The 24,352-nt window shown below is 50.1% G+C and overlaps 2 protein-coding genes across 4 annotated transcripts in view; one reads left to right on the top strand and one right to left on the bottom strand.

The window, feature by feature from the left end:
• The window catches only part of DLG5 (discs large MAGUK scaffold protein 5), a 135,451-nt gene that overhangs the window by 73,321 nt on the left and 37,778 nt on the right, over positions 1-24,352 (bottom strand). For all 3 annotated transcript variants that reach the window (XM_050803329.1, XM_050803327.1, XM_050803328.1), the window contains exon 2: positions 5,605-5,673. In XM_050803329.1, the coding sequence (XP_050659286.1) occupies positions 5,605-5,673 (69 nt within the window). The remainder of the gene's footprint in view (positions 1-5,604; positions 5,674-24,352) is intronic.
• Positions 3,034-4,608, top strand: LOC126962484 (uncharacterized). The gene is made up of 2 exons (XM_050803587.1): positions 3,034-3,261; positions 4,394-4,608. The coding sequence occupies exons 1-2, from the start codon at positions 3,099-3,101 to the stop codon at positions 4,606-4,608; spliced, it is 378 nt and encodes a 125-aa protein (XP_050659544.1). The 5' UTR covers positions 3,034-3,098.

The following is a 24,352-nucleotide window of genomic DNA, read 5'->3' as shown; positions in this document are numbered from 1 at the left end:
ACCAGGAACAGGCTCTGGATGGTGGACAAAGAGCAGCTGGTGGCTGCTCTTTTCATCCCCATTTTATAAAGGAGGCAACAGCAAGACGCAGCCTGGCTTAGGAGGAAGCTGGAGAAAGGAGAGAAGGAAACAGGACAGAAGGAAGGGGCTCAGAGCCATGCCAACACAACCCATCACAGTCTCCAGCCATGAAGACCTCGGGGCAGCCAGCCTCCTTCTGACCTGGGTGTAAGAAGGAGGACAGAAGGGAGTGTCCCCATCACAGGAATCCTCAGCTCCTTGTGTCAGTTGCCCTGGCTGCTACTGTCACTACCACCGAGGCTCAGCAAATGGACTGGCGGGTAGGTGGATTTCTCAGCTGCCACCCTTTGTCCTGGGCTCCCTCACTGTCATGGTCCCACTGACCCTGGAGGCGCCTCCTTGGTCTTACAGCTGGGCAGGTCTCATCTTTGCTTCTAGGCCCTGTAGGCCTGTGCTTCCAGGAGCCAGAGAGATGTCCAGGTAAAACTCCTAGCCACTTCCAGGCCCTGGCTACCAGGGAGAGGCAAAGCAGTGGCAGAGCACAGTCATCAGAGCACCAAGTCATCCTCACCTACAACTCAGGACACCCACAGCCGTCCAGGAAAGACCCAGGCCTTGCCTGGGGTGAACGAGTGCTTCTTAAAGCACCTAAGTTTCACTAGAGAACCTGCTAGGCAAAATTTCAGGTCCCACCTGGACCCACTGAATCAGAAACCCTGGCAGTAAGTCCCTGCAGCACTCCGTGTTGTAAAAGCCCTCCGGGTGATTCTGATGCCTGGTACAGTTTGAGAACCTCTGTTCCCGACCAAAGTTGCATTTGCTGGCCAGAATGGACTTATTTCTCCCTTGTTTTACTGGCTATCCAGCAGCCACTGCCTTTAAAGGAATCCCCCATTGATGTCATCAACAATGAAGGCCAAAGGGGGACACTCCTCCTTAGTCAATGAGTACGTGACTCCAGATCAGTGTTTCCCCAGCTTGGAGTGAAAGGAGGTTAGATTCCAATGCTGCAAGTCCAGGCCCCAGATCTCCAGCCAGATCAAAGACTTGCTTTCGAACCCTTGACTCAGGGTCTGCTTTTCAGAACCCAAACCACCATAAGCAGCCATGGCCAGCTACTTCCCAGCTGCGTCTGAGTCCAGAGCACCTTTCCTAGAAGGCCCAACTCAAGGGCCACTTCCTCCAGGAAACTTTCTCTGATTCACCTCATCAGAACTAACTGCTTCTTCCCGGGTTACTTCTTTCTTTCTGCTCTACACAGAGCAGAACAGCCAGTCGTGCCAGACAGTACCTGTCTCCCTGGCAGTGTGATAACATGAGGGGCCATGCTCACCGCGATCCTTATAAGTACCAAACACCTGCCCCACGAGGAGGAGGCATTCCCATCTCTGATAAATTGGCTTTGCAAACAGTTATCCCTGATCCAAAAGTCTGGGCCAGGAATGAAGGATCAGAGGTCACAGGGCGTCAGTGGGCAGCCCCCACTTCCCTGATGGCTCACCCCACCTTCCCCTGTCAACCAGCAGAAGCACTTTCAAGGAATCTTCCCTGGGATACGAGAGAAGCCCTCCAGCTCTTTCTCCTGCCAATAAGCCTGGAGACCTCTCCATTTAGTAAGACATCTCCTGCTATTTCAATCTTCATGGAATTTAAGGCTCGCTTTACAAGAGATGCCCAAGAATGTCTCTTCTCCTCCTTAAAACCTCCCCAGTTTTCCAAGATGAGAAATAAAAGGCTACTGAGAAATTAGGTCAGGATGAATGGGGAGGAAAACAGTATTGATTGCCTGAAACTAGTGCGCAGTCCCGGGCAGATCCACAGGGTAGGGTCGGGGGCAGGTCACAACAACAGGCGCAGGAGGCGGGGGAGGAGGGCCTCAGGGAAGCTGTGTGTGCTTAGCTGATGAAAACCCATGAAAACTGCCCGAGGAGGCCTTGGCACAAAGACCTGCCGCCCTCAAGGCTGTTGGCAAAGGTGAGTTGTGAGTAGGGCCAGGCTGGAGATCTGAGACTGGACAGACCGCCTGAGAGAATGCTGTCTACACGCCCAAGGCTTCAGCCTCCGATTTCCTCTCATGCCGAATACAACCTGCCATTCTTTTCCCAGCCATTTCCATTTAGGGAGATGTAAATGGGAAAGTGGAGGTGATTTTTTTTTTAGAAGGATCTTGCTCTTGCCTTTCCTCAGGTTCCTAAGATCACCATGTGACCTTACCAGTGGCCCCTCCTGCCAAGGCAGTCAGTGTGTGCTTGTAGAATTCTGCGTCTCATCAGGTGTGGCTGAGCCAGCAGGAACTCCCTGGCAGGTGCTGGAGTGCTCCCAGGGCCAGCCCCACCAGGCATTCCGCACCGAGGGACTGGTGCAAGCCTGGTACAGACATTCCGGTTCTCTTCCCAGAGATGAGGTTGGGCCAGTCCATCTCAAACTGGAGGGCTAGTAAGCTGTAGAAACCCTCAGAGTTTCTGATGCAGCAGGAATGGGACGAAGCTCAAACCTGCATCTCTAATGAGTGTCCCCGTGGTCCAGGGACCAGGCTTTGTGAGCCACTGGTTTCGGCATGAACAAGCAGCCAACTGTGGTCACTGAGAGGAGGCCATACTGAGGGACTCTGGAACAGGTTCCTTTGCTCATAAAAACCCCACCTTCTTCTGCCACTCACCGCAGATGGCTACAGAGCACTTGGAATGTGGTGGATCTGCCTGAGAAACTAGACATTTAAATTTCATTTTAATTCATTTAAATTTAAGTAGCCACTTGTGGTTAGTGGCGCCCATACTGGACACTGCAGACCCGGACACTGTCAGGTCTGGATGTGATGGCTGGAGCTGCCGCTACAGACACCCCGCCATGAGACCGTGGGAAGACAACGCACAGAGGAGGACAGAGTTGCATCCCCCTGTACTGGCTGACCTCAGCACAGCCTCATATGGGAGCTCATACATTTCCTGATTGGTTAAGCTGGTATGAGTGGGTGTTCCCTGATGCCTGCACCCAAAGGACAATGGCAACCTCAAGAAGAAAAGCAAGAGAAGCAAAAATCGGTTCCCTGTGAACTCAAGAGGCTCTGCCCAGAAGGGATGCAACCACTTATTTCAGCATTAAATATCCAGACACAGACAGTGCAGACCCAGCCTGCTCCAAGAAACACATCAGAGCCCTGCCCTCTGCCTGCCTGTGATGCCCAGGAAGAGCATGGGGATACTGTTGACGGCTCCATCGCAAGGACTGAGCCAGCTTCAGGTGAGTGCAGAACCAACTGGTGGGTCACGGCCACGACGCTTCTTCCAGAGTAGGCTGGGGTCCAGCTGCCCAAGAAATATCTTCCTACTCAGGCTAGGAATTCCGCCATCAGCAGTAATTGCTATGGGTTAGGCAATACCCATCTCTAGAATTCCCTTTTAGAATGCACATGTGCCTAGGAAAGGTAACGATTTAACCCTTGAAATGCCGATGGGAATGAGTTTGCTGATCGCGATCTGTCAGACAGATACTGGTGAAGGGTGAAAAACCAGACAGGTCAGAGGAGTATGCTCAGGGCTTACCCAGTCCACCTTAAAAAGCCTCACCTTCCCCATCTACAGATCCTGACTGTCCCACTCCATGCACTTCCTGAAGGGTGAGTCCTATCTTCCAAATTCCAACAATCCCATCATTCCATTGATGTGTCTCCGGGCACCAAAAGCAGGCAGAACAAAGTAATAGGATACCGTTAGGAGCTTTGAATTGCGGTCCCAGAAGGGCCCACCCTGAGTCCTAAACAGGATGAGGGTTATAGGGGGAACTGTGTTTTTATGGGTGGAATTGTGGCCCCCCAAAAGATGCTAAAGTCCCAATCCAGTAAATGTGAACGTGAACCTTATTTGGAAAGGTCAAAGCATTACCTTTCCGAGGCACATCTGCATTCTAAAAGGGGAGTCCTGAGAGGCGCACAGCAGTTATTGCTGATGGTGAAACAGTCTTTACAGATTATCAATTTAAGATGAGGTCTTGCTACCTGTAAGGCAGGCTCCTAGGCCAATCTGACCAGTATCCTTATTTTTTTTTTTTTTTTTTTTTTTTTTTTTTTTTTTTTGAGACGGAGTCTCGCTCTGTCGCCCGGGCTGGAGTGCAGTGGCCGGATCTCAGCTCACTGCAAGCTCCGCCTCCCAGGTTCACGCCATTCTCCTGCCTCAGCCTCCCGAGTAGCTGGGACTACAGGCGCCCGCCACCTCGCCCGGCTAGTTTTTTGTATTTTTTAGTAGAGACGGGGTTTCACCATGTTAGCCAGGATGGTCTCAATCTCCTGACCTCGTGATCCGCCCATCTCGGCCTCCCAAAGTGCTGGGATTACAGGCTTGAGACACCGCGCCCGGCCCAGTATCCTTATTAAAAGGGGAAATTTGGAGACAGACACACACGGAGGGAGAGTATCATGTGAACACAAAGGCAGAGATCAGTGTGATGTTGGCAAACCAAGGAGCACCAAGGATTACCAGCAAGCCACCAGAAGCGAGGAGAGAGGCCCAGGACAGATCCCTCCCTAGCACCTTCAGCCCGCGTGGCCTCACTAACACTTTGATCTTGGGCTTCTGTCCTCCAAAACTGTGAGACAATCAATTTCTGCTGTGTAAGCCACCTGGTCTGTGGCACTTCATTATAGCAGTCCCAGAAAACTAAGATGGAACTCCCCCGCTGGTCACTGTCTTCCCTCCCTTCACACTGCCTTCCCTTACTGCAGCTACTTATTTAACTGTTTCCCACCAAAAGACCCTAACATCCAGGAGTGTGGGGCCCACATCTGCCTAATTCGCCACTACAGCCCAAGCCCACCTCTGGCACACTGGAGGTGTTCAGGATTTGAACTGACATACGAAAGAGCCGTCCTGACTAGTCCTAGAATCTCAGGCATGTGACTTCCCCTCCCAGAATGTCAGTTTCCCCATCTCTCTGCAGGGTGAAAAGAAAATAGTCGGAGTAGATGACTTCTGTGAGTCCTTCAGGCTCAAATACGCTGGAACTCACCACTGAAGGTGTCTGCATCCATCACGGTCAGATCAGGCAATGAGAAACCCCACTAGAGGTGCTAAAACAGAGGGAATGGGTCACAGAGGTGTGGGAAGGCTGAGACTACTGCGGCCTTCCTGCTGGACTTCAGTGAACTCAGAGAAGGGCTGGCCTCATTTTATGGGCTTTCTGAAACCCATGTTCAGAGAAACATATCCAATTCAGCGTGGACTGGCAATGCCTATCCCCAAGGAAACTCCAAAAGGGGTGAGTCTCCTGGGCAGTGGCCACTGAGTTACTACGAGGCCTGCAGAGTGGAGGTGGGGATAGTGGGACAACAGGCTCCCCTAGAAGCCCTGTGCCTGGACAAAGTGAACAATGGCAAAACATGTGCCTCCCAGCACTCACCTCCCCACCTCCCTTCTAACATCAGAAATGGGTTTTTGCTGATGGAGACAATGTAAATGAAATCAACAGAAGATGATCCTGTGAGTAATCTGACAAGGGAGAACCAGCTTCCTCTCCCATGAACCCCGGCTGTCTCGGCTTCCACCCAGACCCCTGGCCTACCGGGTGTCCTCCCTAGAAGGCAGTACTCACCCACACTGCTGAGGGAGCTGCTGCTTTCTGAGTCTGAAGGCATGGTGGACAGGACGCTGTAGGTAGAACCTGGGGAAAGAGGGGAGACCGTGTTACTAATCCCAAGGGGTCACTCGTCTTCACCCCAAGCCACTGTCAGACCAGTTGATCATCAGTCAATGCCAGGCCATGAGAGCCACATGCACCAGACACTAGAAATACACATCCAGGGGCCAAGCAGAGGAGGCACGCTCAGCAGATCTGGACTTCGGTGTTTCTGCCAGGCCTCCCACCTCACTTTATACACCCCTCCTGCTCTGGGCAGGCGCGCAGAGGGGAACTTGGAGTCAGTCAGCTGGCTTCTTGTTGGGACATCTGGGGAAAGGTTTAGCAAGGCAGTGACATGCCCCAGGTAAACATGGGATGTGAGGGTTTCCTACAGATCTCTATCAATATGATTCTGGCTTCCATGCAGGGGGTAACAGAGCTGAAATTAAACAACTGAACTATCTGTTCTTTCTCTGACTGCTCTGCTCTTAGGTTCTAACTGTATTCAAGCTCAGTTCTTAACAATTTAGTTAGCATCTCCCCCATATTAAAAGTTACTCCTAAAATGATAAGCAATTATACCATCAGCAAAGTCAGAGGGTAGCACTTTTTTTTTTGTTCACACTTAATGTTAATTCCTGGTAGTGGACACACAACCACTGTGGTTTGGTTTGAATTCAAATATTTTCAAAACCAGATGTTACCCTCCCAGCACCAGGAAGCCCAGTTTCTGAACCTAGCTCTATGTAGGTGCCCATAGCTGGGTCGTGCTGAGCAAGTAGCTTTTGTTTTCTGGAACTCTGTTTCCTGGTCTGCAAAATGAAGGAGTTCAACCAGATGATTTATAAGGTCCCTCTCCCATCCCATTTCAGCAATTACGTTTCCATGATTAACAGAAACAGAAGGTATGCTTTGCTCAAGACTATGGATGACATAAAATTAAAAGGGAGGGCAAACTGACTCAGAGACTAAATTGGGAGTGGACAAAGCATAACACACAGAGATGGCAGGTCAAATAAAACAAGGACGAATCCAGTGTTTTGTTCTTGGAGCCAAAATAACTATACAATGAAGAGCAGTATGTACCAGGCCAAGTGGGTGAGTTGGAGACGGAATTTTTGCAATAAGGGCTTTGAACAAGCCTTAGGGCTCTTGTGTCAGAAAGCTGCCAAGAACTAATGAGATCCTGGGCTCCACAACCAGAAATGTGGGGACCAAATTTAAGGAGCTCCCAGTCGGGCGCAGTGGCTCACATCTATAATCCCAGTGCTTTGGGAGGCAGAGATGGGCAGATTGCTTCAGCTCAGGAGTTTGAGACCAGCCTGGGCAACATGGTGAAACTCCATCTCTACAAAAAATACAAAAAATTAGCTGGGCGTGGTGGCAGTCACCTCTAGTCCCAGCTACCTGGGAGTCTGAGGTGGGAGGATCACCTGAGCCCGGGGAGGTCAAGGCTGCAGTGGGCCATGATCATGCCACTCACTTCAGCCTGGGCAACGAAGTGAGATCCCATCTCAAAAAAAAAAAAAAAAAAAAAAAAACCACTCTTCCACTGCAATTCTTGACTAGCCACCCTACACGCATCTTTGAACGGAAAAGAGGAGAAATGAAGAAATGGGGGTAAACGAGAGCAGGGGGAGGGAGATGCACGGTAGGTGGGAGGCCCCTGGGGACAGAAGAGACCTTGAGGGGAAAGCAGGGAGACTTTGCTGGGGAGGTGAGGACCATGCAGGAGGGCAGAGAGACAGACTGCAGGCAGGTGAGCTAGCAGGTGTGTCCATCAGAAAAAGAGATGAAGTGGGAGAGAAAAAAGAGACAAGCAAGCAAAAAGCAACTTTGGTAATAGCAAGCACTAGGACAGGCGTGACTGGCAATGACCAGTAGCCTCATTATCACATTTTCAGAGACTCTCTGAAGAATCTGAAGGCGTTGAGCATGGGCTGAAGAGGATGACTAGGGAGTGGGTAGATGTCTTGTCCCTCAATACGACTGTCAGAAGGGATTAAATTTGTTCTTGATGGCCTCCTGCAGCCAAACCAGGAGCAGCAGGTATATGCTGGAGAAAGCTGCACCTCCACACAGGTCTGGATGGCCACAGTCAGCACTGCCAGGTATGAAAAGCCTGGGGGTGAGGGGGTGAGGGAGTGAGGGAGGCCCAGCACTCAAGTGGCATGGATGTCATGGGGAAGTCTGCACATCTGAAGGGAGATGAAACCAGAAAACCCAGTTCAGTCTTGAAATTCTACGATCCTGCTAAAAAATGAATAACCCATGCTCCACCTCCCATATTTGAAGTCCAACCCACACTATTAGTTTTGCTGTACAATCAATATCTCTGCATTTTTGTCTCAACAAAACAATAAGCATCACACCCCTTTTTTTTTTTTTTTTTTTTTGAGACGGAGTCTTGCATTGTCGCCCGGTTTGGAGTACAATGGCGTGATCTCGGCTCACTGCAACCTCCACCTCCTGGGTTCAAGCAATTCTCCTGCCCCAGCCTCCTGAGTAGCTGGGATCACAGGTGCCCACCACCACGCCCGCCTAATTTCTTCTATTTTTAGTAGAGATGGGGTTTTGCTATGTTGGCCAGACTGGTCTTGAACTCCTGATCTCGGGATCCACCAGGCCTCAGCCTCCCAAAGTGCTAGGAGTTACAGGCATGAGCCACCACATCTGGCCTGCATCACACGTTTGTTTAACCCATCTCTCTTTCTGTGTCACACACTTTACACATTGCTTCATTATCTGTGAAATAAAGTCAAATGCAATTTGGGCAATGCATTGATATCTTCAAAGAAAAAGAACCCAACACAATGTCTATTTTCTAAACTCAACTGCTTTTTTTTTTTTTTTTTTTTTTTTTTTTTTTGAGACGGAGTCTCGCTCTGTCGCCCAGGCTGGAGTGCAGTGGCGCGATCTCGGCTCACTGCAAGCTCCGCCTCCCGGGTTCACGCCATTCTCCTGCCTCAGCCTCCCGAGTAGCTGGGACTACAGGCGCCCACAACCGCACCCGGCTAATTTTTTGTATTTTTAGTAGAGACGGGGTTTCACCGTGGTCTCGATCTCCTGACCTTGTGATCCGCCCGCCTCGGCCTCCCAAAGTGCTGGGATTACAGGCGTGAGCCACCGCGCCCGGCTCAACTGCCATTTTTTAAACAGTAATTTTTCTTTATGGGGGCAAGGAAGGCTAACCACTGGCAGGTTGGTAGATTGTTTCTGGAAGACGTCTACTCAGGAAAGCAGGCATAAATAAATTCCCCCACTCTCACCTCCAGAAATCTCTATGCTCAACCCATCCCGGCTTACGACACTGGCAGCCTGCACTCCGGATGCCGCTGCTGGAATGCTCCCCTCTTTCTTACTGTTGGCATCGGCAGCGCCCCATCTTCCAGTAAACTGCCCCTCCTCTTCAAATCGTCTCTCTCCTCCCCCGTGGCGAGTTTCCACTGTTAATTAAGCTTGGCAGACACCCTTCCTTCTCTCCGCCCACCTACCTCCCTGGCTAGGGGAGTCTGCGGGCCAAGCGACCCGTTCTGTTCCTCTTCCCTGTCCCTGCAGCCCTGACTGGCCTCTGGGGCCTAACCAGGGCAGCGTGACATCTTTATGTGCATCTCTGGGCATCACTCCCACCCCCATCCCAGGGAGCTGGCAGGGCTCCTAGGAGCTGGTGGGGGGAGTGGTTAAAATTGGACAGGACCCAGTTTTTACAATGTTCCCAGAGCCTTGGACGTCATTAAGGGGGAAAAAAGGCCCAAAGACGACATTGTCTCAGTCATGCTTTGTCTCTGCGGTTATTGTTGTCCTAAAGTCCTGTGTGATCAGAACTGTCAGGAAAAGGCAAAAGAAGCCACTATCCTCCAAAGTCACACAGTGTCCTTTCAAGGCCAGTTGCTTCCATGCGGCTGAGGGGCAGGTGTCGGCGTCATCTACCTCTGGGGTTTCGCCATCAAATTTGGAGTCAACAGGAGTCCCATCTAGGCCAAGCACACTTTGGTGCTCCTCATCTTCTGCCACAGCCCAATCCAGGAGGAGACAATTTCCCCAGGTTCTCCTGAAGGCACCTCCACCCAACCTGCTCTGAAACCTAGGATGGGCTGCTGTGGAAGGAGAAACAGTGTGGAGGGACATTCTCTACCTCGCAGAGTGCCCAGGGCTAAGGGGAACTGTAGGATCAGCCTCCTGTTGTGTGTGTGTGTGTACACACGCACGTGCGCACATGCGCGCACACACACACACACGAGAGGAGGGCACCCACCACAAACTCATGCAAGCTACCAAGTACCGTGCAGAGGTGCTGATGAGACCCAGGGAGAGTTGGATGATGTGGAAACATTTCCAGAAAAGCGGAGCTTGAGGCCAAGTTTAGATGTGGACATGTGGACCAGAGCATGATATAAGGAGATTCTTTACTATCAAAGGAACTATCTGGGCAAAGTAAGCGCTTATTCAGCAGACAAGGGTGGGGTTTCAGAACGCATTTCTCACAAGCCCCTAGGGCACATGCTCTACACACTGGCCCAGAGCTGGAGTCCACAGGTGGGATGCACATGGAAGCTGCAGCCAAAACCCTGGGAGAGGTGGAAGAAAGCCACTGGGAGGAAGCCAGCCTGGTGACCCTCTGGGATTGGCCCACAGGCACTGTCTGTGTCCTTTCCAAGAGCCCGGCCCCTGCTAATTCTGTTTACCCTGTGACTCAGCGCCATTGGGTCACAAAGACCACTTCAAAAGAACTTCCAGTAAAAATCACCCGAACAATAATGGAATGCGCCAGCCCTCCCAGGCCCCCTCCCACAGCCCATGGGGCCCAAGAGAGATGGAAGCGCACCCCCAACACACCCCTTCCATTCACCTGGAGCTTGTAAAGGCCCTGGTGACTCACGCTTCCTCTTCGTGAAGCCCACAGTGGCTGAAGGAACTTGTTCCAGCCTTGAACCAGCACACAGAGTTCTCCCTGTCCTCCAGAAGGGCCCAGGCAGAAAGGCAGAGAGCTGACAGCTCATGGTCACGGGGAGGCCAGCACCCCCTACCTCAATCCCCAGGGAAAGGGGAGGGAGAAAGCAAGCTGCTACTCTCTGGACTCTGGGGTCCCTGAAGACAGAGCAGGAAGTGCTGCCTGGGCCCCAGGAGGACAGTCACTTTCAGGGCACCTGCCACATCCTGCCACCCTCCTCCAGTTCACACTGAGGAACCACAGCCTACAGCAGAATGACCAAAGGTGCCCAATCGCTCCCGGACTCGCATGTGTCAGCCAGGTTTCTAACACGTGCCCCCAGCCTAGCATGGCACTGAGCCAGGTTCGGGAGAAAGAATGGCAAGCCAGGGGCTCAAGAGCCTGGAGGCTACTCATCTGCTGTGAGTAACCTTCAGAAGAAGGCCCTTCTCTCTGAGCCAAACAGTAATGACTGCAACACAGCTGGGGCCAACCTGCCTGGAGTCAGCTCCCAGCCCAGCCCCTTATTAGCTGTGTGCCATTAGGGAAGTCACTCTGCCTCTCTGTGCTTCCACATACTTATCAGTAAAATGGGATGATAGAAGTGCTTATCTCTTAGAGCTGTTTGAGGATAAACTGATTTAATGCAGGCTGAGTATCCCTAATCCAAAAATCTGAAATCCAAAAATCTCCAAAATCTGAAACTTTTTGAGTACTAACATGACACCACTGCAGAAAATTCCACACCTGACCTCATGTGATGGGCCAGTCAAAATGCAGGCACACGATACAGTTTATTCTGCTTCCTCAAAGGAAAAACAAAATTATCTTCACGCTATGTGTATATAAGGTGTATATGAAACGCGAATACATTTCCCATCTAGACTTGGGTCCCACTCCCAAGATATCTCATTATGTATATGAAAATATTCCAAAATCTGGAGAAATCCAAGACCCAAAAACACTTCTGGTTCCAAGGATTTCAGATAAGGGATATTCTGCCTGTTTGTGAAAAGTGATTGAAACAGCACCTCAAATAGCTGGTACTCTTAAGTGTTAGCTGCTGTTATTATGGTCAGTCCAGACCTGCAGAGGGTCCTTCCAATTCTGCTATTCAATTCCTCAATTACCTACATAGAAAGCTGTACTAGAGTGACAAGTCACACAATCCACAAGCAAACCGCTGCACTGTATATGGCACTCTCAAGAAAAATAATAGCAGCTAATAGGTACTAAGCACTACTAAGTGCTGTGACTGTGCTAAGTACTTTGCATGTATTGCCTCCATTAATTTCCATAACAACCCAGAGGTTGTCATTAGTCCCATTTCACAGAGGAAGAAACTAAGAGTTAGAAAAATTAATTTGCTTAAGGTCGTGCTAGGGCTACTAAGAGTGCAAACAGGATACAAACCCAGGCAGTCTACCCCAGCGCCTGTGCTCTCAAATGCTACACACAATACTGCTGCCTGGCTCCACAGGGAAGAGCAGTCAGAGAGGACTTCATGGAGGCAGGGGCCTGGAGCTGGCCCTGGAAGGTGGTGGCCTTGGATAAGCACATGAGAAGCCAGATTGGCTTGCAGGAGACAAGAGGCAGAACCGATTTCTCTGGAAGGGTAAGAAGTCTCAGAGCAGGGCTGGCTTGGGCCAAGGCTTCCCAGCCTCTATTCCCTGGGAATGGGCTCATCTCCTCCCTGCCTACCTCCCCACACCAAGACAGCACTCAACAGGCATTCTGAGCTGAGCCACTTCCACCCAAGTGGGAAGAAAGAGAAGAAGGAGCTGTGGCTTCATAGACCCCATTCCATACCCATGCCTGTGCTGGCTGCAGAGGGAAGTCGCAGGGTGTGGGCAAGCCTGCACTCGAGAGCCACTCAATTCTGTGAACTGCAGAGATGAGGAAGGAGGTGACAGCGTGAAAGTTGCGGAGTGCTATCACCTTTGGCAGAGCCCACCTTCTCTGTTTTAAAGACCTCCTGGGATGCTGGGGGAACAGAGAGCTCAGATCCTACTAGTGGGCTACTAGGAAGCCCGCTTACAGAACCATGCTCAGTTCTCAGGTGGGAAGAAAGGTGGCAGAAAAACAAAAAACAAAAACTACATTCAGGGCAGCCCTAGCCCTCCCTAGGGGCTCAGCCTCCTACCCTTTAAAAGCATGGCCCAAGGCTACAGACACTGAAACCCAAACTTGGAAGCAGACAAGGCCCAGTATTTCAGGGAGGTATAGGGTGACCATGGCCCTGGAATGGAGCAGCCACAGACACTGGCATGTCATCAAGGAAGTCCTGCTCATGTGTCTTATACGCCACCCAAGGGTGGGAAAACCCCACTCTCGGTTTGTAAGTTAAGATTTAATATTTGTTTTCCTCAACTGAGATAATGCTACAGTATTCTCCACCAAGTTTTAGAACAAGCAGCATCACTGTGCTACAAAAAAAAAAAATTAGAGTAATGATGTGGATTCCCCGTTTCTGGTCATTATAAGAACTGCTCATCCATCTTTAAAAGGTAAAGGTGGCCAGGTGAGGTGGCTCTCTGCCTGTAATCCCAGCACTGTGGGAGGCTGAAGCAGAAGGATCACTTAGGTCAGGAGTTCAAGACCACCCTGGGCAATATAGCAAGAACCCATCTTTTTTTTTTTTTTTTTTTTAAACAGAGTCTCGCTGTGTCGCCCAGGCTGGAGTGGAGTGGCGCAATCTCAGCTCACTGTAACCTCTACCTCCCAGGTTCAAGCTATTCTCGAGCCTCAGCCTCCTGAGTAGCTGGACTACAGGCACACACCACCATGCCTGGCTATTTTGTATTTTTTAGTAGAGACGGGGTTTCACCATGTTGGCCAGGCTGGTCTCGAACTCCCTCCCTCAACTGATCCACCCCAAAATGTTGGAATTATAGGCATGAGCCACCACAGCAGCTGACCCCATATTTTTTTTCAGAAAGAGGGAGGGAGGGAGGGAGGGAAGGAAGGAAGGAAAATAGAGAAAAAAAAAGGTAAAGGGGAGGGGGCATTGCCCAGACAATTGGAGATTTAACCTCAGGTATGCAGTGAGATCTGTGTGGAGTGGCAGGAAGGAAGATGATGCTTGCTGAGCTCTCTGTCCATTCTTTTTTTTTTTCTTCAATTCTATATTTTAAAATAAATAGAGACAGGGTCTCTCTTTGTTGCCCAGGCTGGTCTTGAACTTCTGGGCTCAAGCAATCTGCTCACCTCAGCCTCCCAAAGTGCTGGGATTAAGGTTTGCGCCACTGCACCTGGCTTTTGTGTCTATTCCTTAACGCATTCCCTAATCCCTTCCCACTGGACTTTTGAGGCCATTTATAAAATAATGAACTAAATTGCCTGAACCTGAGAAAACTCTCACATCAATTTTGCCATCTGTGACTCCCCTCCCTTCCCCACCCAAAATGCCCCAAGGCAAAAATATGAAAAGAGGGAAAACAAAACATGTGCACCCAGAATTAATCATTCAGTACCATGCAAGACCCCTCACTCGCTAACTACTGGACTGGTTTTGGTCTTTTTCTGTACTTTTTTTTTTTCCTCTTTTAAGTGACAAGTGACAGGGATTTAAAAAAAAAAAAAAAAAAAAAAAACTGGCACATGAAGGAAAGATGGAAGTTTGTTAAATTTCGAGGGATGAAAAGAGTCCACAGTCGGATAGCCTGCTTGTCCTCATCAGCAAAGCAAAGGCTCCTGGAGGCTTTGGGATGAGCACAAAGCCTGTGTCTGATGAAAGCCACCCTCTTTGTTCTGCCTCCCTTCAGAGCTGCCTGGCTGCAGGCTGGGGATGGAAGCAGGTAGGGAGGGAAAGCAGTGGGGAGACCTAAGACCATCAAACCTGACACCAGGTGGGAACACCTCTCAGTTCTTGCTTTCCATCACCAAAACCAAGCCCTGCTCCCTGCTGTCACTCCTAGCCAGGCTGAGACAGTTCTGCACCAAAAAGGCACAGGAGGAGGCCCAAAGAGGGTCTGATGAACTCGGCAGGAGGACGACGGGGCCATCGTGCTATGCCCTGGAAGGTGTGGGTGGAGGGGGGACAATGAACATAGCCAAGCCTGACAGCACCCGCAAGGCAAGGAGCACAGCTGAAGGAGCGGAGCAGGGCCGGTCGCAGCACCTCTGCCCCACCACCCTGACAGCACATGCCACACCAAACCCAGACACGAAATCTGAGCAGCACAGGCACCCAAGGGGCAGCCAAGCCTCCATTATGCTCCAGCCGGACATCCCCCGGGGGCCATGTCTGCCCTGGAATAAACTTCCAATAAGCCCCAGAAGTCAGACAAGCAGGAAGCAGCTCTCTGAAATGCACCAGGCACCCCCGGCTCCCTCCTGCTCTGGCCCGGCACTCAGTTTCCACCAGTCAGTAAATGGAGAAGAGGCTGCCTCCCTCCCACACTGGATGGAGCGCATACCTTGCAGAGTACACTGCCCTCCACCCTCTCAGGGCAACTGTACCAAGGCAGGCTCTGCGTCGGACCAGCTGGCTCAGGCCTGCCACTCGCCAGTTGTGTGACCTCAAATAAGTTGCTTCTACTTTCTGTGTATCTCCTCATTTATAAACATAGGAAGAATAATAGGTGATGAGAACAGAATGAGCAAAGAGAGGGAAAGCCCTTAGAACAGAGCCAGGCACACAGCAAGCAATCCACAAACACCAGCTCTCGTTACTGTTATCCTCTCGCAGGCTCTTAAGGAAGGCAGGGCATAGGGTGGCCTCTGCAGTGTACGCAGACGGCAGATGCTATGGACGGGACCTGGAGGACAGTCACCCAGCCTTCCCTTGACTTCTGGAATGTTTTGCTCATAGAAGCTCTGCACTGAGTACTCTGTGTACCTCCCATAACCATCTCCCTCAAGAGCTAATGCCTCCCCCTCATGCCAGCCATGAGTGTCGCCTCTCAATACCTGAATACAGCCCTATCTATGCCTGTGGATAAGGAGGCTTCCTCTCCCCTCCCACCATTCCACGTGGCCATGGCAATTTCAAGCCATCCCCAGTATGCCTTGTGATTTCCGGTTCTCTGGTTCACAAAGAACAAACCAGAATGCTCACGGTGTGCCTGGAATCACACCAGGCTTGCACCTCCACTCATCCAGTCCTGGCTCCCACCACCCACACACAGACATCAGTCAGTGCCCTGTAAAAGATGCTACTCATTGGTAGGCATGTCTGTCCCCGGAAACACAAGGCCCATTCATTCGCCAAACGCTGGGTGAATGCTGGGTGAAGTACTGGGATGCAGCAGGAAGCAAGATGGACAAATCCCTGCCCTCATGGAGCTCACATGAACAGGGTGACAGGGGTGGGGGAGAAATAAACAAACATAAACTGTATTGGGTAGTAAGTGCTATGAAGAAAAATGTGGCAAGAGTTAAATGGTAGGTGGTGGGGGTGGAGAGGAGACGTGGCTACTGTACAGTGGTGGCAGGGGTCTCTCTGGGCAGGTCATCTTTCCCCAGAGACCTAGAGAAAGTGTGGAGTGCTAGAGGAAGGAATAGCAAGTGCAAAGGCCCTGGGGCCACCCCATGCGGGGAGACCTGTCTGCTGCGGGTGGAGGGACCTGCAGGAAGATACAGATGAGGTCAGAGGGGCAACGGGACAGCTCCAGGCAGGACCTTATGGGCCACAGAGAGGAAGCAGGGCTTTACTCAGAGTGAGATGGGAAACCTCTGGAAGATTCTGAGTAGAGGACAGCCATGATCTGACTTACATCTACCTAGGCTCATTAGATGCTTTGTTGAATGTTGTCCATAAGCAGGGAAGCATAGAAACAACTCAGACAGCAAACTCACAAGTCCAGGGGAGCAATGCTGGGGGCTTGGACCAGGGTGACAAGAATGGTGTTGGTGACAAGTAGCTGGATTTGAGGGATATTGTGGAGCTTTTCTTTCTTTCCTACTCCACATTTGGCTTGGAGCAGAGCTGAAAGGATCTGCTCACAGGCCCAATGTGGAATCGGTAAGAAAGAAAAGTCAAGGATGACTCCAGGATTCTTGGCCTGGAAACTGGAAGAATGAAGTTGGTCCTTGCTGAAAGGGGGAGGCCTGCAAGAGGAACGGATGGGGAGGGAGTTGGGGAATCACGAGTTCCCGCCGGGCCTGGTTACACGTGAGGTGCCTACAGACACACAAGGGAGGCGTCAGGAAGGCAGATGGATGTACAGGCCTCAAGTTCAGTGACAAGGTCATGACTAGAGATATAATCTGAGAATTGTCAGCATATGCTTAGTATTTCAAGTGATGGGTCTTGATAAAATCACCCAAGGAAGAAGTACGGACAGGAAGGGCAGTGGAGAGGTCCAAGGAATGAACCTGAGCATCCAGGGGCTAAAGGATGGGAAGAGAAATCAACCAAGAAGACAGAGGAGAAGTGGGTAGTAGTGAGGTGGGAGAGTCGACCACACAAGTAAAGAAACTGAACACAGCCGGGTGCAGTGGCTCACGCCTGTAATCCTAGCACTCTGGGAGGCCAAGGCGGGCGGATCACCTGAGGTCAGGGTTTCAGGACCAGCCTGGTCAACATGGTAAAACTCCACCTCTACTAAAAATACAAAAATTAGCCGGGCATGGTGGTGCATGCCTGTAATCCCAGCTACTTGGGAGGCTGGGGCAGGAGAACTGCTTGAACCCAGGAGGTGGAGGTTGCAGTGAGCCGAGATTGCACCACTGCACTCCAACGTGGGCAACAGAACGAGACTCCATCTCAAAAAATAAATAAAAATAAATAAACAAACAAACAAACTGAACACAACTGCATGTGGTCAGGGCTCAGAGAGGTGCTCAGATATGTCCATGTTGCTTAATGGTGAAAGTAAGAGAGAGACACAATCCTCCCGACTCCTGATCAAGCTGAATCTGCACTCCACCTACCCCCTGAACTTCCCCAGTTATCAAGGAGGCTGACGGAAATGAGGCAAAGCATTAGGGAGAGCCTTCAATGTCTACTAGGCATCCTACATGTCACAGCTCATGTTTTTGTTGAATGTACCAGTACACTCTACTCACATCAGGTAACGTTTATTGAGCACTTGTTACAGGAAAGGCACTATTTGTATGGATTATTTCATTTAATTCTCCTAGCAATCCTACAAGATGGGCCACTATCAACTCACCTTCTAGATGAAATGTAGGCTCAGAGAAGCCAAGTAACTTGCCCAAGGCCACAAAGCTAGTAAGCAGAGGGTCCCAACTCAAGCAGGACTCTCATCCACTAACCCTAGACCTCCTTTTTTGTTGTTGTTTTTTGTTTTTTGAGACAGGGTCTCGTTCTGTCACCCAGGCTGGAGTGCATGATTTCAGCTCACTGCAACCTTCATCTCCCAGGTTCAAGTGATTCTCCTGCCTCAGCCTCCTGAGTAGCTGGGGTTACAGGCATGTGCCTCTGCGCCTGGCTAATTTTTGTATTTTAGTAGAGATGGGATTTCGCCATGTTGGTCAGGCTAGTCTTGAACTCCTGACCAGACCTCCTCCTTTCTGACAAGATCAGAAAAAGTGATACTCACTAGTTCCTTGTCCCACTGGATAGAAAAGATGCAAGCAGGCACCCCTCGCCCAGTGTCAACACTCAGTAATCAACAACTAGTGATTACTAGGAGGTACCTAGTAATCACTACTGGCAGGTCAGTAGCTCTTCTCCAAGCAGGCGTGCTATCTCGTGGCCAGCATTCAGCACTGTGGCCAAGGCCATCTTTCCAACAGAAGGAAAAAAGGGAAGCATGAGAAAGAAGGGTTCCAGTCACCTCTGTCACAGCTCAGCTGCCAGCCTTGTCCTCTGGTCCTGGCTTCAACCTCTCTGGTCTTGTCACTCCTCTGGCTATGGACTTCTCTGATCCCCTCAGAAGAGACCAGTACTGCCTCTGAAATAAGCTAGATAAGTATCTCCATCCTGGGTCTTTAGAAGGCAGCAGGAAACGGAGTGGGCCAATGGAGTTTCAGAAAGCTGTTTATGATTCTGATGCTTAGACTAAACGCAAAAGAACTGTAAAGGTGTCCCTCCCCCACTGTCCCTTAGTGCCACACCATCCCACAATGGCATGTTCCATTAATCTCAGTTCAACGTAAGCTGAGTCATCAGCCAGAGAAAATGATGGCTCTGGGAACTGCCCAAGTCTCATGGCATGAACTGGGCATTAGGCAAGGACATGGCATCCCAGGCTTCACAGGTCAGGGACACTCTGTCCACAGAGGCCAAAGAGGGCAACTACAAAGGAAAGGTCTTATCTAAGACATCAGCAAACGGGTGCTGTTTCTGCCCCCTCTTTCTTCAATGCCATCTACACTTCCCTCCTCATCTACTTTGTGGGCTGCCTTGAGAATCACTGACCACCAAGGCAACTCAGCCTGGGTCTGTAGTAGCAGCAACTAGGGCTCTGAGGTCATGGAGAACCCCTTGCCCACCACAATGTTCCTGCTGAGTTTCAACTCGTCAAGACCCCTGGCATAGGGTGGGAGGCACAAAGCGACCCCATACTGTGGAAAGGACACAGGATCAGGAGCTGGATGGACATGGGCTCCCTCTGCTTTGGCCACCTCCTAATCAGTGACCAGGAGCAAATACTTTTTCTGAGCCTTGTGTCATTTGTACACTGAGGCTAAAAGTCTTTATATAGTCAGTATTTCACAGGCTGTTCTGCAGAGCAAATGAAGTACTGGATGCTGAAAGTGCTTCGTAACTATAAAGGAAGTGCTAATAAATGATCCATTTTTCGCCTCCTCAGGAGGCTCAGGTCTATCTCCGTCCCCAACTCCACTGCAAATCTTTCCCAGTCTTCCTTCATGCTTCTCTCTACTCTCTACTGTCAACCTCTTCTCTTCCAGAAACTCCTTCCTTCTACTCTTATTCAAAACACAAACAACAAAAACAACAAACATGCATACAAAAGGAAAAGGAATTAAAAAGCAAGAAGTCCAGGTGCAGTGGCTCATGCCTGTAACCCCAGCATTCTGGGAGGCTGAGGCAGGTGGATCACTTGAGGCCTGGAGTTGGAGACCAGCCTGGCCAACATGGTGAAACCTCCTATTTAAAAAAAAAAAAAAAAAAAAAAAATCAGCCAGGTGTGGTGGTACACACCTGTAATCCCAGCTACTCAGGAGGGTGAGGCACGAGAACCTGGGATGCAGAGATTGCAGTGAGCCAAGATCAGGAGATCACGCCACTACACTCCAGCCTGGGTGCATTCCAGTGAAACAATGTGTCAAAAAAAAAAAAAAAAAACACCCAAGAGCTTCACCTCCATTTCTCTCCATTAGAGGTGTCCAAAATCTCTGGGCCCTCAGGGTGGACCACATCTCACCTAGTTTCACACAATTTCTACTCTGACTTTCATTACTATGGGTGAAAGCTCCAGCTTCTGCGCCTTGGAGTTCAAGAATGCCCAGGGTTTTTGAACACAGGAATCAGCAAGCAGGTATGAGCTTCGGGAACCTGTCTCCAGCAACTGGGAACTGGAAGGATGGAAGCAGGGAGAGCCTGGAAGTAGAGAGAACAGTTAGGATGTTCCCACAAGAGCCGTCCTTAACTACTGGTCATGGGGTATGGGTGGGGAGAGGGCCCAAGATCACGGGTAGGGAAGAATGGAGGATGGTGCTGAGGTTTGTGGTTGGGGCATCCTAGAAGGTAACACAGTTAACAAAGGCAGAGGATTGAAGAAAGAGGAATGAGATCATTGAAATCCATCAGGTGAAATGCACGAAAGAAAATCCTTGTGAAGACAGCCTGCTGACACTCAGAAACTGGAATGTGGCACCACGGAGAAAGTTTCAGGTTAACACAGTCCACTCCAGAGTCACACCATTGAGCCTGCAGGATGTGAGTGACAAGCCCAGAGTCACTCATTGGTAATGGGAAGCCCTTGGGTTAGAAAAAAACATAAGACACAATTTGAACAATGTCACTGGGAAAGAAAAAGAAAAAACAGAGGAGAGGCCTGGATCTATGGACCTCCTCAACAGTGACTATGAAGTAACATTGTTCTTTTTTTTTCCTTTGAGAAGGAGTCTCCCTCTGTTGCCCAGGCTTGAATGCAGTGGTGCAATCTCAGCTCACTGCAACCTCTGCCTTCTGGGTTCAAGCTATTCTCCTGACTCAGCCTCTCAAGTAACTGAGATTACAGGTGCCTGCCACCAGGAGCAGCTAATTTTTTGTATTTTTAGGAGAGACAGTGTTTTGTCATGTAGGCCAGGCTGGTCTCAAACTCCTGACCTCAGGGGATCCACCCACCTCAGCCTCCCAAAGTTCAGGGATTACAGGCACAAGCCACCACACCCAGCCTGAAGTAACATTGTTCTAAGTGTATACAGTTCAGAATCTGGGGAAATACTTCCTGTGAAGACAGGAGAAAAAAATGAGTTTCTGGAAGAGACACAGAAAGATCACTCGGAGCAGGGGTAGGAGGAGCAAGAGAATGATGCATCCTAGAAGGCAATGGGGTGGAGGGAGCCTGGAGGGGCTGGTCTGCCACACCAAATGCCAGGGAGGACTCGGAAGCAAAGAAACATCTGATCTGGTCATTTGGAGGTCAAAGATGCTATGCATGGAGTCAACTAAGTAAGCAACTGATTGGCCCTGTTTCTCCATCTGAGAATTGAAGGACTTGGATAAGACCAGAAAAGGCATAAGGTGCATCTTGAAAGAGCAGCCATGCATCGCACCCCCTGCCTGAGTACTGTGCCTAAAGCCATACCTCAGCTCACTGGGAAAGGACCCACAATGGATTAGCAACTTCTGCCTTGGGCAAGTCAGGCAAGAGTACCTCATCCCTGGAGCGCATGGTTTCTACAGGCCGGTCCACCTCCAGAGACATGGTTCACAGTGGTCGGCGCTTAGCAGGCTTCCTGTAATTAATTACTGATTGGAATTAAACTCTGCAATCTAATCTGTGTCTCTGACATCTTTTAAATGACTGTGATTCAAAGAGCGCTCGGGGAAAAATAAAAGGGCAATTATCTTTTTTCCATCGACTTCTTTTGAGGCCCCGAGAAAGAGAAAGCCTTAGAGTTTGGCTATCAGAGGCTCTCTGGGAGGCCCTGCCTGAAGCAGATGATCCTCCAATCCAAGATGGGCCCTCAGATGTTCCAAACATGCTTCCTCTCCGATAAAGAAACACCGTCCAGGAGGGTCCACCCTCATTTTCACAGTACTTGGTGTGGATTTTGGAAACAGTGGCCTTCAGAAGTCCATTCCTGAAACTGCTAGGACTCTTTACAATGTTTTACAGAAAGGACGCTGCACACACTCACCTGCAGACATCCACTGAGGTATCCAACGTTCACCTTTGTCATACCCAGAGCAGGAATGAGGAGCTTTTAAATAAGACTTTGGGTACTAATACACTCAGGCTGTCACCTCCTATCCCCCCGCAAATAAAGATAAAACAGCACAAGCATTCTTCACCCTAAAACCCCACAGCAAAGCTTTCATCATGACCCATTCCACACCTGTCATCTCAGTACATTCAAGTGCTCACATGGGCCTTCAGTTGAGCACAAGCCCATTCTTAGCTACCTGTGCTCAGAAAACAGGCCCATGCTACTCTTTGTTTAAATGCAGAAACAAGAGCTCCCCCTAAAACACTCCAAGCAAAATCTGGACACACAACGCCTTCAAATTGCCCCAAGTCAACCACAGAAAATGGAAGAGGAGATCACAGAAGCATTTCAAATGCACAAAAGGATGTAGATTATCTTTCACACATGGGTAACCCTCAGAAAAGTTGATCTTGAGTAACAAGGGAAAATATTTCATTCGCTATCTTGTGCAAAGAGAAAAAAACCAAAATCCATATCCATGACTCCGGAGTACAGCAAATGGAATCAAAGTGTGCCAGCCCCCAAAGATTTCAGCCTCCTGCAGCTCCTGACCCTCTGGCCATTTGCAGCGAGCTCTGCAGGCAGTCTCATCTCAATGGACTGGGACCCTCCAGCCTGCACCACTATGCCTGCTCTGCTCTCCCTACCCGCTGAGCAAGGCAAATGCTTAGTGAAAGTGTGAAGAGTAAGAGTTGAATCTGCATTTTCTAGTCAGACTTCAGCCCTCTCATAGTTTAAGAGGCATCCCCTCTACTGTCCAGCCCTGACATCCTACAGGTGTTCAGAGGGGGCCTGACTGAGCCAGGTCACACAGCAAGCTGATGCCAGTGCCAGGAGTGAAACAAGCCGACAACTCTGATGAGCACGATGAGAGGAGGAAGCAGATGAAGGAAGTGACCTTCAGTGAAGGCAAGAGCGCTGGAATCCCCAGGTAAAGAAAGGTCCCCCCAAAACAAGCACCTGGACACCCTGTGCGGGCTGTGAGAGCCACAGGGAGGGGCAGTTGGTCAACAGGGCTTCTGGCCAATGGCTCCCAGTCTGGCTGTTCATCAGAATCATCCAAGCTGCTCTTTAAAAATGCTGGAAAAAATAAAAATAAAAACTAAAAATGTCTCAGGACCCCTTCCTACCCCCAAGAATCAGCACCTCCAGCATTCCAGGCTTTTAAGACGCTGCTCAGAGTCTCTGATGAGTGGCTCAGTTGGGGAATACCACCAGGGTCTGCACATGCACCCTGGGCATCCTGCCCTCTGAGCTTCCTGCCCTCTGAGCTTCCTGAACCCTGCCACTGACCCTCAGCCAGAAATGGGCACCGTCGTCACTAGAGAACAGTGTAAGAGTAGTAATGTTGCCTTTTTTTTTTTTTGAGACGGAGTCTCGCTCTGTCACCCAGGCTAGATCTCAGCTCACTGCAACCTCCACTTCCCAGGTTCGCCTCAACCTCCCGAGTAGCTGGGATTACAGGCACACGCCACCAGGCCTGGATAACTTTTTGTAATTTTAGTAGAGACGGGGTTTCACTATGTTGGTCAGTCTGGTCTTGAACTCCCTCAAGTGACTTCAAGTGATCTGCTTGCTTCAGCCTCCCAAAGTGCTGGGATTACAGGCATGAGCCACCGCACCCTGCCAGTAATGTTGCTCTTATGGGCTGAAGTGTATTCCCCCAAAATCCATATGTTGAAGCCCTAACCCCTTCTGCAGTTCCTCAACATATGACTGTATTGGAAGATAAAGTCTTTAAAGATGTAAAGAAGTTAAAATGAGGCCATGAGGGTGGGCTAATCCAAAATGATTGGCATCCTTATAACAAGAGATCAGGACACAGACATGCACAGAAGGACAACTGCATGAAGAACTGCATGGAGAACATGGCCATCTGCAAGCTAAGGAAAGAAGCTTCAGAAGAAACCTGCCCATCTGACGCCTTGACCTTGGACTTCCAGCCTCTAGAACTGTGAGACAATCCATGTCTGTTGTTTAAGCCTCCTGGTCTGTGATACTCTGTATGGCAGCCTTAGCAAACTAAGACAGTTGCAACCATTTACCCATGCTCTGTGCAGCCCCTTCCAATACAGACATCACCCACATACGCTATCTCACTTAAAACGTCAGCACCCTGGACAAACGTATTGCTGTAAGCCCCATTTTACAGACGAGAACCCTGAGGTTCTCCAAGATCAAGGAACTAACCTAAGATCATTCAGCTAGGAAGTAAATGACCAGATGCGCCCACCTCCCAGCCCTGTGCCTGTAACTGCTCCTGAGCTGCCTGAGTCCTCAGTCCTCTCTGCCATCTGTCCTGGGTCCACTTAGCAGCTGCAGGCCTCCCCCTCCGGATGAACACTGTCTGAGCCCACTGTGCCTTCTTTCCCAGCCTCAAGCCCCCAGCAGACACTTCAGGGGAACACTGGCTTGCTATCATCTGTAGTTTTTGAAACTTTTTCTTTCTTTTATTTTTTAAATAAGCACTATTGCTTG

This window comes from Macaca thibetana, chromosome 9 (genome assembly GCF_024542745.1).
Source record: "Macaca thibetana thibetana isolate TM-01 chromosome 9, ASM2454274v1, whole genome shotgun sequence".
Classification (NCBI taxonomy): Eukaryota; Metazoa; Chordata; class Mammalia; order Primates; family Cercopithecidae; genus Macaca; species Macaca thibetana.
The sequence above is the reverse complement of the archived record's forward strand: the minus strand, read 5'-3'. Positions and strand labels throughout refer to the sequence as shown.

Bases quoted from the DNA above. Each gene is read 5' to 3' on its own strand.
- LOC126962484 (XM_050803587.1), top strand. From the start codon at position 3,099: ATGCAACCACTTATTTCAGCATTAAATATCCAGACACAGACAGTGCAG. The intron at 3,262-4,393 runs GTGAGTGCAGAA...CCTTATTAAAAG, and splicing joins AAGGACTGAGCCAGCTTCAG to GGGAAATTTGGAGACAGACA.